The sequence below is a fragment of the Colias philodice genome, chromosome 18, assembly GCF_061535455.1.
Source record: "Colias philodice isolate Cphi_HAF_F1 chromosome 18, ilColPhil1 Martin Lab GWU primary, whole genome shotgun sequence".
NCBI lineage: Eukaryota > Metazoa > Arthropoda > Insecta > Lepidoptera > Pieridae > Colias > Colias philodice.
In genome coordinates, this window is record NC_143103.1 from 9761613 (window position 1) to 9780893 (window position 19281).

At 35.6% G+C, this 19281-nt stretch overlaps 1 protein-coding gene across 5 annotated transcripts in view; it reads left to right on the top strand.

Annotated features, from left to right (window-relative positions):
- Window positions 1-19281, top strand: part of hth (Meis homeobox homothorax) — a 242504-nt gene that overhangs the window by 116635 nt on the left and 106588 nt on the right. For 3 of the 5 annotated variants that reach the window (XM_089706240.1, XM_089706242.1, XM_089706244.1), the window contains exon 9: window positions 8713-8811. In XM_089706240.1, the coding sequence (XP_089562366.1) occupies window positions 8713-8811 (99 nt within the window). The remainder of the gene's footprint in view (window positions 1-8712; window positions 8812-19281) is intronic. The other 2 variants (XM_089706241.1, XM_089706243.1) reach the window with 1 other exon arrangement.

Genomic DNA, 19281 nt, shown 5'->3' on the forward strand with positions numbered 1-19281 from the left:
CTAGACGTAAGATGTAATACCTACCTCGCATTAGAATAATATTTCCTAGATATCTTTTTCATTCTGAGAATATAATAATAGAGATTATCATTATTATTTTATTCAAATAAACTTTTAATATATTAAGTATTCAGTGTTCCTTAAAGGGTATTCCCTGTTATTCGATTTAGACGAAGATAATCTTCTTCTTCTTATATATAAAAATGAATCGCAAAATGTGTTGGTAAGCGCATAACTCGAGAACGGCTGAACCGATTTCGATAATTCTTTTTTTATTATATTCCTTGAAGTACGAGGATGGTTCTTATGTAGAGAAAACGTAAACATGTACCACGGGCGAAGCCGGGGCGGACCGCTAGTTTGTAATAAAAACAGATGCTTTTTTACAGTATTAAGGAAATATACTTTTCCTGTTGATCATGCACTTTATGCAAAATATTGGCTTGGCGTAGAATTACAGAATTTGGTCCTCAAAATCAACAATAGTTTTTATCAACTAAGTAAACTAGTAGTTTTATGTGTAAATCAAAACATGACATATTTTCGGTATTTTCACATAAAGAAAAAAAGCACTAAAAATAATTATAAACTCAAATAATCCAGCTTATCCACACAAATCCGTTCGCATTAGCGCGTATCGCACCGTCCTGGCATCATTAATCTACGTGACAGTTCAAAATTTAGTTACAGAGGGTCCCTCCCCGCGCCCTCTCCCATCGAGCCATCGGCGTTCGAATACGGTTCCAAATTTGAAATGTTTATAAAAATACGTTTGAATTTAGAATTTGTGTAGAAAAAATTAAATTAAATGATAATTTTGAAATGTTTTGAAATGTTAGTTACGGCATTTGCGATTTGTGTTATGTAGTGTTTTGAATTTGCTCAAATAAAAATGTACCTTTTTATATTAAACTAGCGGTCCGCCCCGGCTTCGCCCGTGGTACATATGAAAAATAGATGTTGGCCGATTCTCAGACTTACCCGATATGCACAGAAAATTTCATGAGAATCGGTTCACCCGTTTCGGAGGAGTATGCAGACTAACATTGTGACACGAGAATTTTATATATAAGATATAATATTATTTTAATAAATATAGGTAAATCATATAAATGTTTCTCATTGTTTCTGTTAGTTAATTCACATAGAGCGGTGAACATTGATGATATATCGCATTCAACGGAATCAATCTATGTTTTTTTTATTTGATAAAATGGCGATTTGTAAAATTGCTTTTCCCATAATCTTGAACTAAATAAGCAATATCAATCTGTACCAGGAACACAGCGTATCAAGTAGATTCCCTGCTGCGTCTGTCGTGAGCACGCGTCGATGCTGCTAATTACAACCTATTTCCTATTTCTGAGAGCCTGGTAATTTAGATATTGACTTAGTATTAAAATACAGGCAAAGGATAGCTTAAACTGGTCCGATATTTTAAAAATTTTGTTTAAAGGCAACAAGAAATATCATCAAAATGGGGCTAGTCGCTCTTGAGAAAACAACATAGGTACAACATATGAGAAAACATAATCAGTACACTATTTTTCTTGATTCGTTTGCCAAACGTACCAAGTATCAAAAAATTATAGCAACAACTTATAAAACAGCGCAAAACATAATTAATTATTCTACAAAAACTGGCTCCGACACCTCAACGTCACATTTACGCAAACGTTCAATCACGGAGGTTTCTCATTACAAACATACAAATTCCACCTAACTAGATAGTTAATTTTGTGTGGTCACGCGAAGACAGCACGATATTATTTAGAGCCGATGACCCTGGCGAGCTTTATACGTTTTTAATTAAATGCTAATTCATACTAATATTATGAGTGCAAGTCTGTCTGTCTATACCGCTTTCACACCCTTAAAAATAATGCCGATTTGAATGAAATTGAAAATATGTAGACAGTTGAAGACCGGTATAAATTCTGAAGGGCTGAAAATGTTTGCCCGTCTTTTTGCTCATGGATGAAACAGCAACTAAATAGTGCATGGTTTTTTATTTTATGCAAGTGAAATTCACGTTTAAAATTCAGTAGTTTTAGCAATAATATTGCGTCAATAGTTTTGTCACCTAAATAATAATAAAAACATATATTTCATACATCCTGATACATTTGATCTAAACAGCCTAAAAATATACCCGCTTCGAATATGAGGGTAATTTCTTAGTCGATGAATAATCGAAAAAACATTGAACACAGGACAGGGGATCTCAAACTTTATGCCACACACATAAAGTGCAATTTTAACTGGAGTTAAGCAGTGACTGGCACAATTCAGTACTGGTGTTTCGCCCTTTTTTATTACAAGCGTACACAGATATTTTGTACCTGAATTATTCCTGAGTTTTCTCTTTCGAGGGAAATGTAATTATCGTGTAACGAACGTGTGACATGGCCTTCCTGTTGCTATGGATCCTATGTCTTAATAATCCATACTAATATTATAAATGCGAAAGTAACTCTGTCTGTCTGTCTGTCTGTTACTCAATCACGCCTAAAGTACTGAACCAATTTGCATGAAATTTGGTATGGAGATATTTTGATACCCGAGAAAGGACATAGGCTACCTTTTATTGCCAAATATGTACCACGGGCGAAGCCGGGGCGGACCTCTAGTGTAGGAATAAAGTACTATAGGAGTATATAAAGTACTTACCTAAACAAAGACGGTAGTCTATGACATAGACAGTCGGGTATACCAAGCAGATTTAATGTAACACTAATTCTTGGAGCATTTATTTATTGCAATAGGGAGTTATATTTCTTTTATACTAGGTAGCTAACCAACCCATAATTCGTTATAGACTACTAGGTTTCCGCCCGCGGCTTCGCCCGCGCAGTCAAAGAAAATCCCGCACAGTTCCCATTCCCGTGGGATTTCCGGGATTGCGTCATTTTCCCGGGATAAAAAGTAGCATATGTCCTTTCTCGTGTATCAAAATATCTCCATACCAAATTTCATGAAAATTGGTTCAGGCGTGATTGAGTAACAGACAGACAGAGTTACTTTCGCATTTATAATATTAGTAGGTATGGATCATGTTCCAAAGTTACATTGCAGATTTCCCAAATCGACCATACAGTTTTACAAAAACCTACAAATGTCACCTTCTAACCTAATTACAAAAATACGCTTGTAATCCACAGTACGATAAACAATTAAATAAATGAACCACGCCCTCTGCCCCCTGTCAATCACATTACCGAGTCACTTGTAAACGGTGGATGGCCATCAAAACGTCATTACACACCCCACCTTTTATCTGAGCGTTTTATATTCATTCGGGGACTTGGGACACTAGTTTGGGAGCCTATCACCTGTGTGTTGGATTTTCAGTGGATGTAGTTGTAATCTATACTAATATTATAAAGCTGAAGAGTTTGTTTGTTTGAACGCGCTAATCTCGGGAACTACTGGTCCGATTTGAAAAATTATTTCGGTGTTAGATAGCCCATTTATCGAGGAAGGCTATAATAGGCTTATCATCACGCTAAGACCAACAGGAGCGGAGCAATGCGGGTGAAACCGCGGGGAACAGCTAGTTTTTTTATATTTAGTGTAAAAATTTGAATTTTTCTAGTTGGAGAGATGTGGATTTTTGAAGTGTGAATGTGTATTTCTTGTGTATTGTCATTCAAGATTTGTTAGGAGTAGAGCTGAATGTAGAGTTAGGAAGAGATATTATAAAGTTGTGCTTAATGTTAAATGCCTTGGGCATAGAATACTTAATACTATGCCTTGGGTGCTTTGCTGCTATTCGATTATGTCTGATTTACCTTTTATATTGTTGTTAATGGCAAAGTGCGCCATAGATGTCCATAACATAATCTCCTGGTGTTACCATAAACTGACTTTCCACTTACTGTAAGATAGGAGAAGAAACAGATGTTGCAATAGCCTGTCATCGTCAAATCTGTCAAGAAGAATTTTTTTATAGGAATACGATGTTAGTATTTAAGGTTTACCAAGGTAAAGATAGGAGGCTCTTTTGTGATAAAATAACTTGTCAAGCTACGTTTTAGGCAAAAATATGAATGAATAAATGTTAAATACCGTGGAATGTGCTGTCTGACGGGGTAATGTTAAATTACAGTTTTCAACATGTGGTCGACAAAAATGTCAACCTATATTTCTACTTACATGATTATTACGCGGGCACGTCAGAGCTCGTGGCATAGTGACGTACTCCAGTCCATCCATGATCGATGAACTGTCACCGTGACAGTGTCAAGGTCGAGTTTGACAGCTGTCAGCGGAGACAGCGGCTGTCAAACTACGCGGTGCTGAAAAACGCGCCGCTGTCAGGCCGTAATGGATAGCCTTCCGGACGAGCGCCATGTTTGTTTTGAGGTTAACGAACTTCATATTTTTGAAATGTAATCTTGTGGCTCTTTGAAATATTTTTTTCTCTCATTTCTAAACTTGGTATAAATGTTTCCAGCTAATGTTTTGTTTATAGCAACAAATCAAAAGATACAACGACTTTTGGATTACAAAGAATTCTAATTTGAAAAGTTTAAATGCCTTCTCCTTTCTCCTAATCGTATATTCCAAATTGCAAAAGCGCGTACATAACTATGTGTTTTATTCTCCAACTTTTTCAATTCAACAAATTCGCATAAATATCGTCATAACGGCGACTCTCGAATTCCAAAGTGAACATGAGCTAAGCAATTTTGACACCGACTAAAAGCAGACACCTAAGCACATAGACTATCGATTCGTACCTACGATGATATACCTAGGATGCCTCCCTCAGCGAGCCATCGACCCTGCCTCCGCCCAAGGCATTCGCCGCTCTATCGGAACGGAAGACGTCCCATTTTCCTCTGACAAACGGAGCCTTTCTTGCCACGTATATCATGTTCAATAAGACAGTAAAAGACATCGGGCAGTCGGACAATATTCGCGTTTATTTCTATTGGTTTAAGAGTAAGGCGGATCCGCCCTGGCTAGGGCGGGCGCAATTAGGCAGCTCGCGTTTAAAAATGCATTTTTTTATAACACATTGTTTTTACGCTCGGATGATATTTGAGGTAGCGTCTATTGTTATTGTAATTAGTCTGCGATATGATTTTATGAAATTCAGCTTAACTTTGGTTAGCGTTGCTCTTTTGCCGATATCCGTTTTATGTGTAGGTATATGCATTCTATAGATTCGCCGTCTCGATTCAGTTATAAATTAGATTAATGTATTTAATAATTTTCTTATAGCAAACTTATTACGTATAGTCTATTTTATATTTAGATTTTACGTAGAAAACACACATTTCACATTTCGCCCGTGGTACATATTTACGTTTTCTCTACATAAGAACCATCCTCGTACTTCAAGGAATATAATTAAAAAAAAAATTATCGAAATCGGTTCAGCCGTTCTCAAGTTATGCGCTTACCAACACATTTTGGGATTCATTTTTATATTATAGAGAATGTAGGATGCATAGACGCTTTACTACAACTAGAGCTATTGCATTTATCTCAGACTGAGCGCGGCGACCGAATGTAAAAATTCCGTAACGAAAAAACCTAACACCCCCCACTCCAACCGGCACAGCGATGCGATGCTATGCAATTGCTTTACCTCGAGTGCCACACATATTTTTTTTTACAAAATAATACTTATGTATCAATCAAGACAGAAATTCATACATTACTTTCTATGCATTTTCGTCGAACTGTCCACCAAAACCTACCAAACTACGCTCCTAAAATTAAAGTTTCCTTATTGGATATAAATAATTGGGTACAATATATATAAATACCGTAGACCCTAGGGGACGGGTTCCTATGCTATTACGAAAATTGCTTCATATACCTTACGATGTCGGTTACCTTTTTTATGTGTTTTGGAGTTTTTAAATTTACTTATGTGGAAGAAAAATAATATGACTTAGTACGAATGTAAATTGGTTATTTCAAGATGATTGATTGGACGGTTTTTTAAAGAGATAAGTTGTTTTTTATTTAAATGTAGAGCATTTTACTTATGTTGTTTTTAAGGTAATTCATTTTAATGCGGGATCAGATGTTAAACTAGTTTTTATTATTTTGAAATTACTATTATAAGCCACTGATAGGTATTTCGATAACAAGCATATAATATAGTGACCATAGATAGATAAAAACATAACTCTCCTATCAGCGTGGTCGGTTAAAGCAGCATATCCGTGCATTAAGAATAAAATAAACAAAAAACACATAAAACCTTTACTAGGGTCACATAACCGTGCGGCGTCTTAAATATGTGATTTATTGTGTGAACGGAGACATCCCTTACGCAGGTACCTACATGCTAGCAGGTGCTGATCTCCTAGTATCTCACTAAATCATCCCAAACATATTTATTGCCTTTTGAATGCGTTTGATTTATTTGACATGTTTAAGGTATTTTAATTTATTGTTTAAAAATTATACTTGCAGTCATGACACGGGTTTGAATCCTGCTATTGTAAAAATAAGTGCTAATTGTTAAAAAATCCAAATAGTTTCCGCGTATTTTACAAAACAATTGATTATCTTGTAAACAAATACATTCATAATACACACATGACCACCCAGACGCTAGAAAAACACTATATTCCTAACACATTATTTTTTCCGGTCATGAGAATCGAACTCACTCTACTAGCGTAAAAACCCGGGTCATTCACACCATAGGGCAAATCAAGTTTTTTCGTCAAAATATAACTCAATGTAAATGTAACAACATATAATTAATGAAGTATTCACCTAAAAACAAATTAAACACACAACTAATACATATTTAGTTAAAACTCCGCAATTAACGTTATCAAGAAACTAAATTTAAATTATAATCAAGAACTCTATAATTCGTTAAAAGGCAATGTTAACAAACGATAAACATAACAATACAAAAATTACACTTCCATACAAAACTAATTAACAATAACAAAAAGAACACCTGAAGCGTCAAAATTAACAAAAATCGAGGGGAACGTACAATAATTAACAGTTATCATTATAACAACTAATTGCTGGGTGTTTATGATTGCCTGGTACTGGTCTGTTATTAAGCCGAGATTTGTTCGGATCAAAATAGGTTTTGAAGAAAAACATTCTTCTATTGTTTTATTTATAATTGCTGTAGATTTGTATCATTGCATTGTTTATGAAATTATGTCTTCAGATTATATAGTTCAATCGCTTTATACGTGTATCCCGTTAGAATACTGCGAATCGCATCAATTTGCGTGCGCAAAATGGCTGTCGGTGTATTTAAACATCGTCACGCGTCTCAGAGTTACAAGTAAGGGCATATTTAGACAATTTCCTCGACAAACACGAGGTCTCGCGTTATAAATAACATAGTATTGCCAGTTGCCACCGCCGCACCCCAGTCTTGATATTCAGCAGGTTATTATAATTTTTCGCCTTATGAATATCGTCGCCTTACCCTCGCGAGGGAGTCACACCTCAGCAATTCTACTTTAATTCTTATTTAGAGTGCCGCCTTACGCTTACAAGATTTTTAGTATTTGTTTATGGCGTTAACTTGTTTTTAGACGCGATGGGGCAATTTTCGCTTTCCTCAACGACCGCTTTACGTCCCCCGCGAAACAAAAGCCATTCCCGTTTTTAACGAACCACAGATAAGAGAAGTAATACAAAGACAGCGGAGGTCAAGGGCTTTTTTTAAAAATCGAATGTTCATTTGGCGCGCGCGTCATCGCCGCGCTATCAATCATGCATGCACCATTGCGCCGCGCTTTTGTTCGAATTACGAATTTCAAAAAAGGTACATAACGCGAGCGAAAATTATGGTCGAGTTCTCTTTTCAAAATTCCATTCCGCTCGCCTCCCGCAGTGTTGCTCGCACTAAAATGCTGCACTACCATGGAGCTATTATTCAATTAAATAATTAAAAAGAACATCACGTATTTGCCCTCGGTTTAGCTCTGTTTGTATTCGTACCTACCTTATTATTAAACTCGTTGAATGCGACTGTATAAAAAATGCACATTATTACGCAGCGAATAATATACTTATGCAGTGTGACACCGTTAAAAAGTAGGAAAATTGCTAATGGTGTATGATATTGCCTCCCCTTATTTTTGGGGAAAAGGACTAGGGGTGGCGACACCTTTGCGCTCCCAGGAGGTGTTTTTTAGTTGAGTATTTTTCGTTTTTTTCGTCGTGTTTTTTGCGTAATGACGCCTTGGTCCTGAGAGACTTGGTAGAATCCATTAGATAGGCGGGAAGAGCTTAATGTAACGGCTTTTTTCTTGGGAATCGAACCCCGAACTCGGTTGAAAAAACGTTGTTGGGAGGACATTAGCAGGCGTCGTAATGGCTTTTTATCAGACTGCGTTGGGGACATTGTATTGCCAATTTGTTGCAAACGCATGACGATTCTTCACGTTAACAACGTCAAAACTCAAAACTTCAACAATTTGTGATTAATGTTAAAACTTATACCTAACACGCTTAGGGTCAAGTTTTTTGTACCAACTAAATCTTTATAAAGGGCTACAATAATATTCCAAGACTATTTTTAAAGTCCTGGACTTAAAATTAACTTTGAACTTTGAAGACTAAGTAAAAATTCCATTAAGACGGACCCTATGATTTAACTTTAAAACCATTGCGATAAAACTTAAATAAATCGTATTAAAATGAAATTTTTATACTTTAAGACAATTATGTATAAAAAATAATATTTCCATACATTTTCAGGCAAATGGTGCCCGTCGCGGCGTGAATGGTCCTCCCCGCCGGACGTAGCGCGGCGCGTCTACTCGTCAGTGTTCCTGGGCAGCCCCGGTGAGTATCCAGGTAAATATCGGCCATAGAACTTTCAATTTCGAATTTATTAATCTGTGTACAGGCTGCATACAATGTGCACTAAGAATGAAAAAAATGTGTACAGGCTGCTAAGAAAAAAACAAAAAAATCCCTTGTTACGATAGGATTTAAATTTCGAATGTAATTTCAAATTTTGCTGTTCACACACATATTCTGTATGTCCCTTGTTGAAAAGTTCAAATTTAGAATAATGAAACCAGCCAGCTATTTTATTTTTTATTGACACAGACTAAAAATTACGTCGTTTTTTAGAAAAAAAAAAGAACATTCAAGTTTTTGATTTGTATGCACAAATCTTTTATCATAACAAAAATCAATGAAGTGTTTAAATATTGAATACAAACGTTTGTCAACGCGTTAAGTGACGGTGATTTAAAAGATCTCGCATACAGTGGGTTCGATGACAGCTAGATGCTAAGTGTCGAAAGCAAAGGACATATTGTGATAAGCAAATATTTATTCGAAGTCATTTGTTTTGTTAGTTTTCAAGTTGGTATAATCTGGTTTAAAATCTGTTCAAAGATAATTTTCCGTAACATGTTATGTTATGTATAGTCTGGTCGTTATAATTCATATTTAAATCAGGTTCTTAAAATACCTATACCCACTAATATATCAAAGAAAAAGGAACAACACTTCTAATGACTTAAGTATAGCCACATTATTTAAAAAAAACATGTAGCGCCTATCAAAAATTTAAATATTAACAAAATGTAGAGCCACTTTACTTAGGTTATGATTGGATATAAATAAAACATATACTTAATCCATACTAATATTATAAATGCGAAAGTAACTCTGTCTGTCTGTCTGTTACTCAATCACGTCTAAACTACTGAACCATTTGCATGAAATTTGGTATGGAGGTATTTTGATACCCGAGAAAGGACATAGGCTACTTTATTGCGAAATATGTACCACGGGCGAAGCCGGGGCGGACCACTAGTAGAAATATATAAATCCAATATTGTCTTATTGGTCAAAACAATACTAATTAGTACCTTATACTCTTCACAAAAAATATACTTATTAGAAAAAGCTAAAAGATTAAAAAGCTCTTGGCTAATGGATGTTATTGCATTCAGTATATTATGATAATTTATTGGTAATTTTTTGTTTCCATTTATGTACCCGATCTTTAACTTCATATGAATGCCTGAACAACAAAGAGAAAAGCTCAGAAAGCTCTAATTGTAGTAACAAAACAAAAAAACAACAATATTCAAGTGCAATTAGAGACAAAAAGTCAACAGCACATGTAGTGTCTATGCGCATTTTTAGATTAAAAAAAACCGAACATCTCAATACAAAACACTTGCCTGTCAAATAAATATGACATCAATATAGCAGCGCCATCTACCGGCCCATTCATAACAATAACCCGTAACCGAAGCATTGTTCTAACCTAAACTCTATCTATATACACATAGAGCAACAATTACGATAACATTGAAATGCACTTGCTACGCTACAATGTCCGCACAAATAGATCATCTATCTCACTTCCACTTGTACGCGCCGTTATCATCCATCTCGCTTGTATTATAATACGTCAGTAACAGTGCCCGTTTCCATTACACTAAATCAATTAACGGACGATGCTCACTTGACCGTGCATCGATACGATACGGTCGATTGTACGTGAAAAATTTAAGTAAATATGAACTTGTAAGGGAATAAATTTGCGATCAAAGTTGAAACATTTACTTGTAAAATATAATATGGTGTAGTTGTGCAAAATATTAAGAATCATTCAGCTCACTTGATTCGAAAAAGCATTAACAATAACATAAAAAGGGACAAATTGAGGACATAAAATTTCCTAAAATCCACCATAACTTAAAATCCAAAGACCCATCCATCACCCGACCATAAGTTTATCCGCTTAACCGGACCGATCAAAAGCACCGCGCACAAATACAAGACGTCAGATAAAAAATAATAAAGTACTAAAATCAGAAATGGAATCGGAAGGAGCGGAGTCAATTTATTCGGCTTCGTTACAATTCCGATTTTTATCTAACGTCTTCAATGAACGCCGAAGACGGATTACAGTGGAGCTGCGTTCAGAAAAACGAGAGAAAGGGACGGTACTAGGTTATCGATTCCGTCCTCAACAAGAAAGGATCGCTGGAGTGGGACCGCACGATACGTCTTTACGACGTGAGAAAGAGATAAAACAATTCCTTACGCGCCTTGAATGAGACACATTCGAAACAGCTCTTTAGCTACTTACATTAAGGTCGCAGTTTCATTGTTATTGCCGGTACGATTGCGGAACCATCGAATTTTATGTTATAACTTCATTGCGCGCTCGCTGCGATATTCTTTTTTATGTTTTAAGTAGTAGAGTTGTTTTTGCGTTGCATTTTTATGTAGTTCCGATCTTTTAGATGTGAGCTTTCGTTACTATGGTGACGTGCTTTGGAATGTTTAGGCTGAGTCAGGGTTGCTCTCCACAGATGATTTTCCCATAAATTACGGTGTAATAAAAGTAAAAAGGATAATTAAGGCGATTAAATAATGTCAAATTTACTTAATGCTCGGCATATCTGTGGTGTTATCTATTTCTAACAAGGATTATTTAAGAGCAACTTCTTAAATGGATTGTAAAGTTATTATGAACCAATATAATGATTTTATTATCGTTTCTGCAGCTTATCTTTGAAGATCGATAAAATGGTACATATCGGATGAATAATAAAACTTGGGATTGTGTGTTTCTTAACTTTTATTCGGAATAAAATCATTTTATTGCGTAAGTACTTATCCGAATGTGCGAGCTTTAAAATATTTTAATCTCGATGTTGCATCTTATATGGTGGCCGAGTTAAGGGGAAAACAATTCGAATAAAGAGAACTTCACGTGAGAAACAAGGATTAAGCTAATTATTGTAATATTATTATTATTTTAACGATGAAATTCAAAATAAGAAGATAGAGACAGGCGTATGAGTGAGCGAGTGAGCAGGGAATTGCTCAATTTGTGTCTCGGCTCATAACGCGTTCCTTTTTCAAAAATCCAATAAGATCGATCGTTCGCCATGTCCGCAAATTAGAGCGGGAATCGGTGTTCGTTAGCGACAGCTGCATTGTTGAACGTCGTAAGCGACTGTGTTAGTGCAAGCTAATTTAGATCGTATTGCGTTAGCACAGGGGTGTTTCTGTCTGGCGCGGCGTAATCTCCATCTTGGTACCAAAGCGCGCCGGTGCAAAGATGCATTTTAGCTAGCGGTCTCAAAGCGCTCATTTCGCTCGCTTTTAAGTTGCTGGGTCGTGCGAAAATTGCACTCTCCGAGCCAATGACCACTATATACATGTTTGTGTGTATGTTCACCTATCCGATGTAGATACGAATTTGCGAACCTGTTCCTTCGTATAGAATTACATGCCTTTAACCCGGTCGCTGATTGCTTGATATCGAGATAACGATTTTTGTTAACATTTTAAACGATTATAGAAATAGATTTAATGCGCCATTTGCATAATAAAGTAATAAGTAAACAATATTGTTGTGCGTTATTTTATGACAGATCAACGTTTTAATATATGCATTGGAAATAACTGTAAAACATATGGCTTATAGAAACTCTACTAAAGATGCATTTTTGACATTAGCCTTAAATAATTAAGTAGAAACGTATTAAGTAGATGATTACTTACATAAAAATGATGTACCTAACTCTAACGCTGATATAATTGTAAACAAAGAACTTGCCATAACTAACAGACCTAGTTAACAAGCTAGATTTATACCAAAATCCACTACAAAAATCGCATACAGAAAACAAGAAAGATAAATATGTTAGTGAATACCGTGTGAGTGCAATATTAGCATATAATCGCATACTTGTCGGGTCAGGTCAGTACAAATTGCCGACGCACGCAACAGAGACCACCATGGACCATACTAAGAGATACCAATAATTTGTTACCATCAATTATTTTAAATTTCGAAGGCTTTTGCGACAAACAGTTCGATTTCAGAATTCAAATTTGAAATTGGAATCTTGTTCGCCAATACGTCATCAGTGTTGCCCTGTCTAAATATTACCTACCAAATTCGAATAAGAATTGACAGATTTTATAAATCATTTCACAGTTTTTGTGCGATGTCAAGCGTGTATTGCTTAATAGCGGCCATATATTAAATCGAAAATGATAAAGTTATTTGAGAGATTAGAAAGCTTTTAAACCGAAAAGTACGTAGCGTGTAGGAGGCTAACGGATTGCGGTGAGACGGACCGACACGCTCGTGACGTCATCGGTGGGCGAATCGAACCTAAAAAACGGCCAAGTGCTAGTGTCAGGTCACGGCACACCCACGACTTCATTAAACGCTCCCTTATCGTTAAAATCGATCTCGTTAACAATGAAATGCGAAACAAAAACACGTACACGAATACGAGAAATGTAATCGGCCCGTCGCGCCAAATAAAATAAAACCTCAATCAAAAATCTCAAAGCATTCCGTATCATAACCGGAGTAGAGCGTCGACCCGGCCGCCATACGAGCGGGCTACAAAAAAACTTATAATAATATAACGCACTAAGTATCCTTCTTAAAAATACGCCTCGCGAGGCCCTCCGATCGCAAGATGGACCTTATGTTAGAGCGGTAAGGTCGAAGTTTGCGGGGCCGGCGGGGCGGGGGTGGCGGGCGCGGGGCGGCGGCGGGGCGGGTGATGGATGGCCCAATCGGGCGGCGCGGTGCCGGCCGCTAATCGCGCAGTGCGCGCCGAGCGCCCGACGCACACACACGTGCCGCCGCCTTCAGATGTAGTGTACCTACCGGAAAATCGATGGAAAACGGCCGCCCCTCAAACAAACATGAGTTACGGGGCTCGATCGATAGCTACCAACTGTTGTAAACAAGCGGGGTATTGGGGAAAAAAGCCACCCCAGGGGCTATTAACGGCCACGTGACTAATTTTGTGAGCTGTCACTGGCAGGTCGCACGTGGTCCGCGTCTGCTAGTGACCTTAAGCTTGCGGCGGCGATGTTTAGCGGATAAATAAACATTTTAATTCTCTGTATGAGTAATTATTTTCTGCACTGTTAGATGAGTCTGCATTCTGTCCGTAATTGGAACATACATTTTACGCATACTTTAACTTGTATTAACATTAAAAACATAAGGGATGAAGTAGGCACTTTAAAACTCTGTATACAAACAGTTACCAACTTATGATTATTATTGCTCTCTACTATAGGTATGTTATAGTAATCACTTATCATAATGATTGATATCGAAAATTATTGTCAATAAAGTTGTCTCAGCTCTGAGTTGTTTTGAAGCTCATATTTATTGCACCTGCTTTGTGCAGCACTTGTCTTCTGTCAAATAAATAGCCATCATAAGGAATACCTATTGCGTATATATCGTATAGCGTATATATCAATATCCTAAGAATTAATCCTCATATTATCATTAGGTATTATCTCAGTTACCTTATTAACATATTATGTAAATAAATAAATAAATATTCCAGGACAATTTTTCACACACGGCATATGTGAAGCTTACTTCTATAAAAACTTAACAAACCAGTATCATGCATTTCAGACCTAACTAAAATGTTACTACTAGGTAACTTAGTTTTTGCTAACTCCTTTATCCTAACTTTTACAAGATGTCCTAAGTCCTTACCTCATCTTGCACTATTTCCTATCTCCATTGTACAGAACATCCTAACTCTCAACTTACCAGACCAAAAACAAAATAACCAGACGAAACAAACCGTCTGACAGTCAGACCCGAGTCACCTGAAGATCCGAAGATTAATTACACCGAGAGGTCCACATAAATCAGGATCCATCGCTTTTATCTGGACCTTTCTAATCCCGTACGAAACAAATCTAATGAAACTATAAAAAAGGCTTTTCGACTATTGGAGATATCTATACTATTATAGATCTGAGTTTGTTTGAACGCGTTAATCTCAGGAACCATAGGTCCGATTTGAAAAATTATTTCAATGTTAGATCCATTCGATCGAGGAAGATTAATATAGGCTATAGTATTAATATAAGACCAGTAGGAGCGGAGCTACCAACTCTAAGACTCACACCATAAGAGCGGAGCAATGCGGGTAAAACCGCGGGGCACAGCTAGTCCTTATATAAATGAAACACCTACCTACATTTGGTCGGTTAATATTTTGATTATAATTAAAATTACTATTGTTGAATTATTGAATTATTTAGTTCAAAGCAGCTGCTGAAATATTTAGCAAACAATAAGCAGAGGGACTATATTTTAATGACAGAATTTAACCATTATGAGAAATAATTTCTTTGTGAATTATTGATTGAAATGTAATAAGGCTTTTTTCAGTAATGTACTCTATAATTATTTGAGAATATAATCAACATAGTAGGTTTTGTCACAAAAATAATGATCGAATCTTAAACATTCATCACCTAAGGCACTTATATTTCCCCAAAAAATAGTCCAAATTACAAAATTAAAAAGGTTATCCTTGCTCCATCCATCCGTACTTTTTTCCGTCTCAGGCGTTTTATTTCTTTTTTTGTTTGCTCGACTGTTGCCCAGGACAGGCGGGACCAATGAATTTGGATTTAGATATTTTCGGGCTTCGTTATTTATGCTTTTCATTGTCGAGATATGAATATCGTCAGGGAATTATAAATCTTCTCTAGCGAGTTCTGTTTTTTTCTGTTTGTCTTTGGTTCTTTTTATCTGTGATGTGATGTGTCATTGTATTGAAGTGTAAGAAATAGCGCTGAAATATTTGTTGATATTAAGAGCTAATTTGATTACGATTAGATCTAATTTACTAAGGAACTTATTATTGAGCAGAAGATAAAAATAACTTATTATTAGGATTATGACGAATGATAGTTTAAACGCTTTTAAATCTGTTGCCTGGTATAACTTGCAGACATACAAACAGACAAACTGACGCATTAAACTTCATAATACGTACGTTATATAAAAATAAATCACACCAGCAAAAACATAAACCACAATATAATATAATAACAGATTATATCCATATCACGCACAAACCAAAGCGATTGAATACCTCTAAAATTGTATGATATAATCCATTTTAATGCCGGCCATTTAAATTCCAATAAAGGCGATTCATACCGGCAGCTATTCCAAATATTCCGTTTAAAAAGCCCTTAACGAAATTATTAGAGAACAAAAAACGAACAGATGATTTACGGACGTCAATTTTGACAGCTCATAGTTTTACTCCGACAAAATTATAGTGATTTTTTGAATTGGCCATCTACTTAATACAAATGCTGTTAAAAAACTGGTTTCAATAGATTGGGAATGTTTGGTATTTTGTGAATGTTTGAGTCATGTTGGTTTAGAGGTGTTGTGAAGGGATAGCTTTATCTTTACTTACCTACAAATGAAGTTGGTTGGGAATGGTAAAATAATCGCCTTTTAATAAATGCATTTGGGAACTTATAGTAACTTAGGTATACAATAACAAAATACTGTCATTTGTTCGGCCAATACTCTCTTTCAGGTGGATAAATTTTAATGGAAGTTTTTCTGGTAGATTCGAACTAAGTTAAAAATTATCTTATTTTAACCCATTGAGCACCGAACGGCCAGATCCGACCGCGACACAATAGATTTTCTATTGTGTCTGTGATTCCGGGGCCTGATGGATTGAAAAGAAATTACTTAATACCTTTTTTTTTTTTTATAGTGGGGAAATCTTCCAAAGATACCCACGGCCCCCGGGGAAGGAGCCGTGGGTTATGTCGGATTCTTACCGACTAAAACCCCACTGTGTTCCGTCGAGCCGCTTTAATGATGGGGCCGCGGGTATTTGTTAGAATTCTTCCGCGACCAGAAATTAATACTTACCAAAATTAGCTCTCCCTAATACATAACAATAGTAAAATCATAGAACAATAGTTATTCAACAATTTTAAGTATCGAAGGTACAATTCAATAAGGTTTAATTGCATAAAAAGCAAGTTAAATGTCACAACAGCATATCAAAATGGCTGATATGTCATCCCACGCACGTGCGGCGTCAGTTCCGACATATTTTTGCATTATAAATACATTCAAAAACATCCTACGGATATCATAACAGATATAAAATTGCGAATTTATGCGATTTCTTATTTCACATTGCGAAGCGAGTTAATAAAAATAGGGATTTGACAAGATTAAAATTATAACTTTGCTCCTTGACATGCGTGTTATTACTTTTCTTTTTTAGTGTTGCCAGCTTGCGGTAAGCCTAAAATCAGTGTTGCCAGCCGACAAATGTGCATAACTTGTCCTGTATCCCATTAATTACAAGACCTCTTACGATCGCAACCAATTTATACGACACATATATTTTTAATGCGCTACAAAATGATGTGTCAGTAATTTTGAGCATTTAACCTTAAGGAAACGCTTAATGAAGTGGGCTTACGACATAAATTGTCGGAACGGCTCCGGATTTGCATTTAATATGTAATTGAAGATTCCTTAAATCGCTTATATCTTAATTTAAATTTTACGCAAAACGTACACTCGGTTTTAACATTAAATCACATATTTAAGGATATCTTTGAACATTCCAAAACCATGCACTTGTATTTATAACCTCCAAATTAAGTTAATTCCGTATAATATTTAAAAGAGACATTCGTTTTATGTAAATACGCTATAACAGACGGAAAGATAAACGTTTAAACAACAATCCCATTATCTTTACAATGTGAATTTAATAGCACAATATACATTTTAAGTCCCCATAATTTTTATTGTCTTTCGTTTCCCACATTTCGGGACAATCAGGTATAACTGGCAACACTAACAGTGGAGGCGATCACGGCCGCCATTACACGAGATTACCTCTAATGTAATGTGTCGGTGATTTGAAATAATCACACAGATTACCCATACGTGATGTCATTTAATCAATACGATTGTATATTGCAGTTATAATACCTTATTTGCATACTCTGTGGATGATTATTGATTTATGAGCTTGCGAGATTGGCGGGAAATAATGCTGGCTCAAAATTGTGCGCGCAAAAAAGTAAAGCCGATATAATATTGTTTAATCTGTGGACGCTTATGTCAGATATGACAGAAATCCTAATCGCTCGTCAATTTAAAAAAAAAAACAATAGACAAACTTACAAGTTCTTGTTGTAAGTTTAAGTGTAAGTTAACACTTATTTCATCTTTCATTCTCACATAAATAATGACGAAAAAGGTTATATTTTATTCGCAGCGTAACCGCAAGTTGTGACTGGCTGGTTAGAAAAAAAGATAATATGAGCTCAAGTGACCATAGATAAAAAACATAAGCAGAGCTAGTAAAATATATGTATTTAAGTTGCGGTCAATCTCACTTCACGTAGTTAAACATTGTCATAGCCGCAGGATAAATCATTTTTGTTCTCGAATATTTAAATTAAACCGCCTGCAGCTCAAAGCCTTTTAGAATAACAATTCGGAACTTTAATCGATTTTCGATGTCATTTACCGCTACTTGCCGGCAGATGGCGTTGATATTCATATGCAGTTTTTTAAATATTTTTTCCTTTTTAATTACTGGAATAAAAATATGCATTTTGTTTCCAATACGATATAGTTTGTTTTTTTTATAAATAAACGTTTTGAAGTATTATTTTATTCTTGTAGTCATATTATGTACCTAACCACAATACATACTTAATATATCTATCTAGTTTAAGAAAACAGTATTACTTTAGGCATTTTTTTCTAAAAAAAGGTTTGTAGATGATATAGTATAAAAAAACTACAGATGAGGTACCCGAAAAGCATAACAATATGAGAGCTACTTATAATTCCATACTCCAGGATCGTAATTGAACATCGTATGCAAATGCGACGCGCGCCCGCCATCTCTTTAATATTTATAGTAGCCTGGTACTTTCATATAGAGCAGGTGGCCTATTTGTGCTATTGTTTATTCTCGTTATATTAAATTATGATTGAAAAAGTTTATTTTATTACATAATACTTTGTCTTTGTCTAGATTTTTAAAAGGAATATGAAACTAGGAATAAAAACAAACACAAGGTGTCATAAAACTTTTTGAATGTCAAACGTAATGCAGATTAAAAATAGAAATTACAAGCACAGATTAAAAATACCCATCCTAAAGCTCAAATGAAAGCAATGCTTTTGTGAGTGTTTAATTAGTTCCTAAAACAAGAAACTGCTTAAGATAAAGATCGCATCAACAATGTCACAGTTATTTCGGACGTCTCATAAATCAGAGGGATTCCACATAAATTTACATTTTAACACCCGTCGCGACATCGTTTAGGTGAAAATAAAAACGTACAAAAATCAGACGAGCTTGTTAAATGCATGTAACTGTTTATTTTATTATTAATTTAACCATTATTATTTGGTATTTACCAGCTTGTTCAAATCGTAAAACAAATTGTAAAAATTAATAAGGTAGA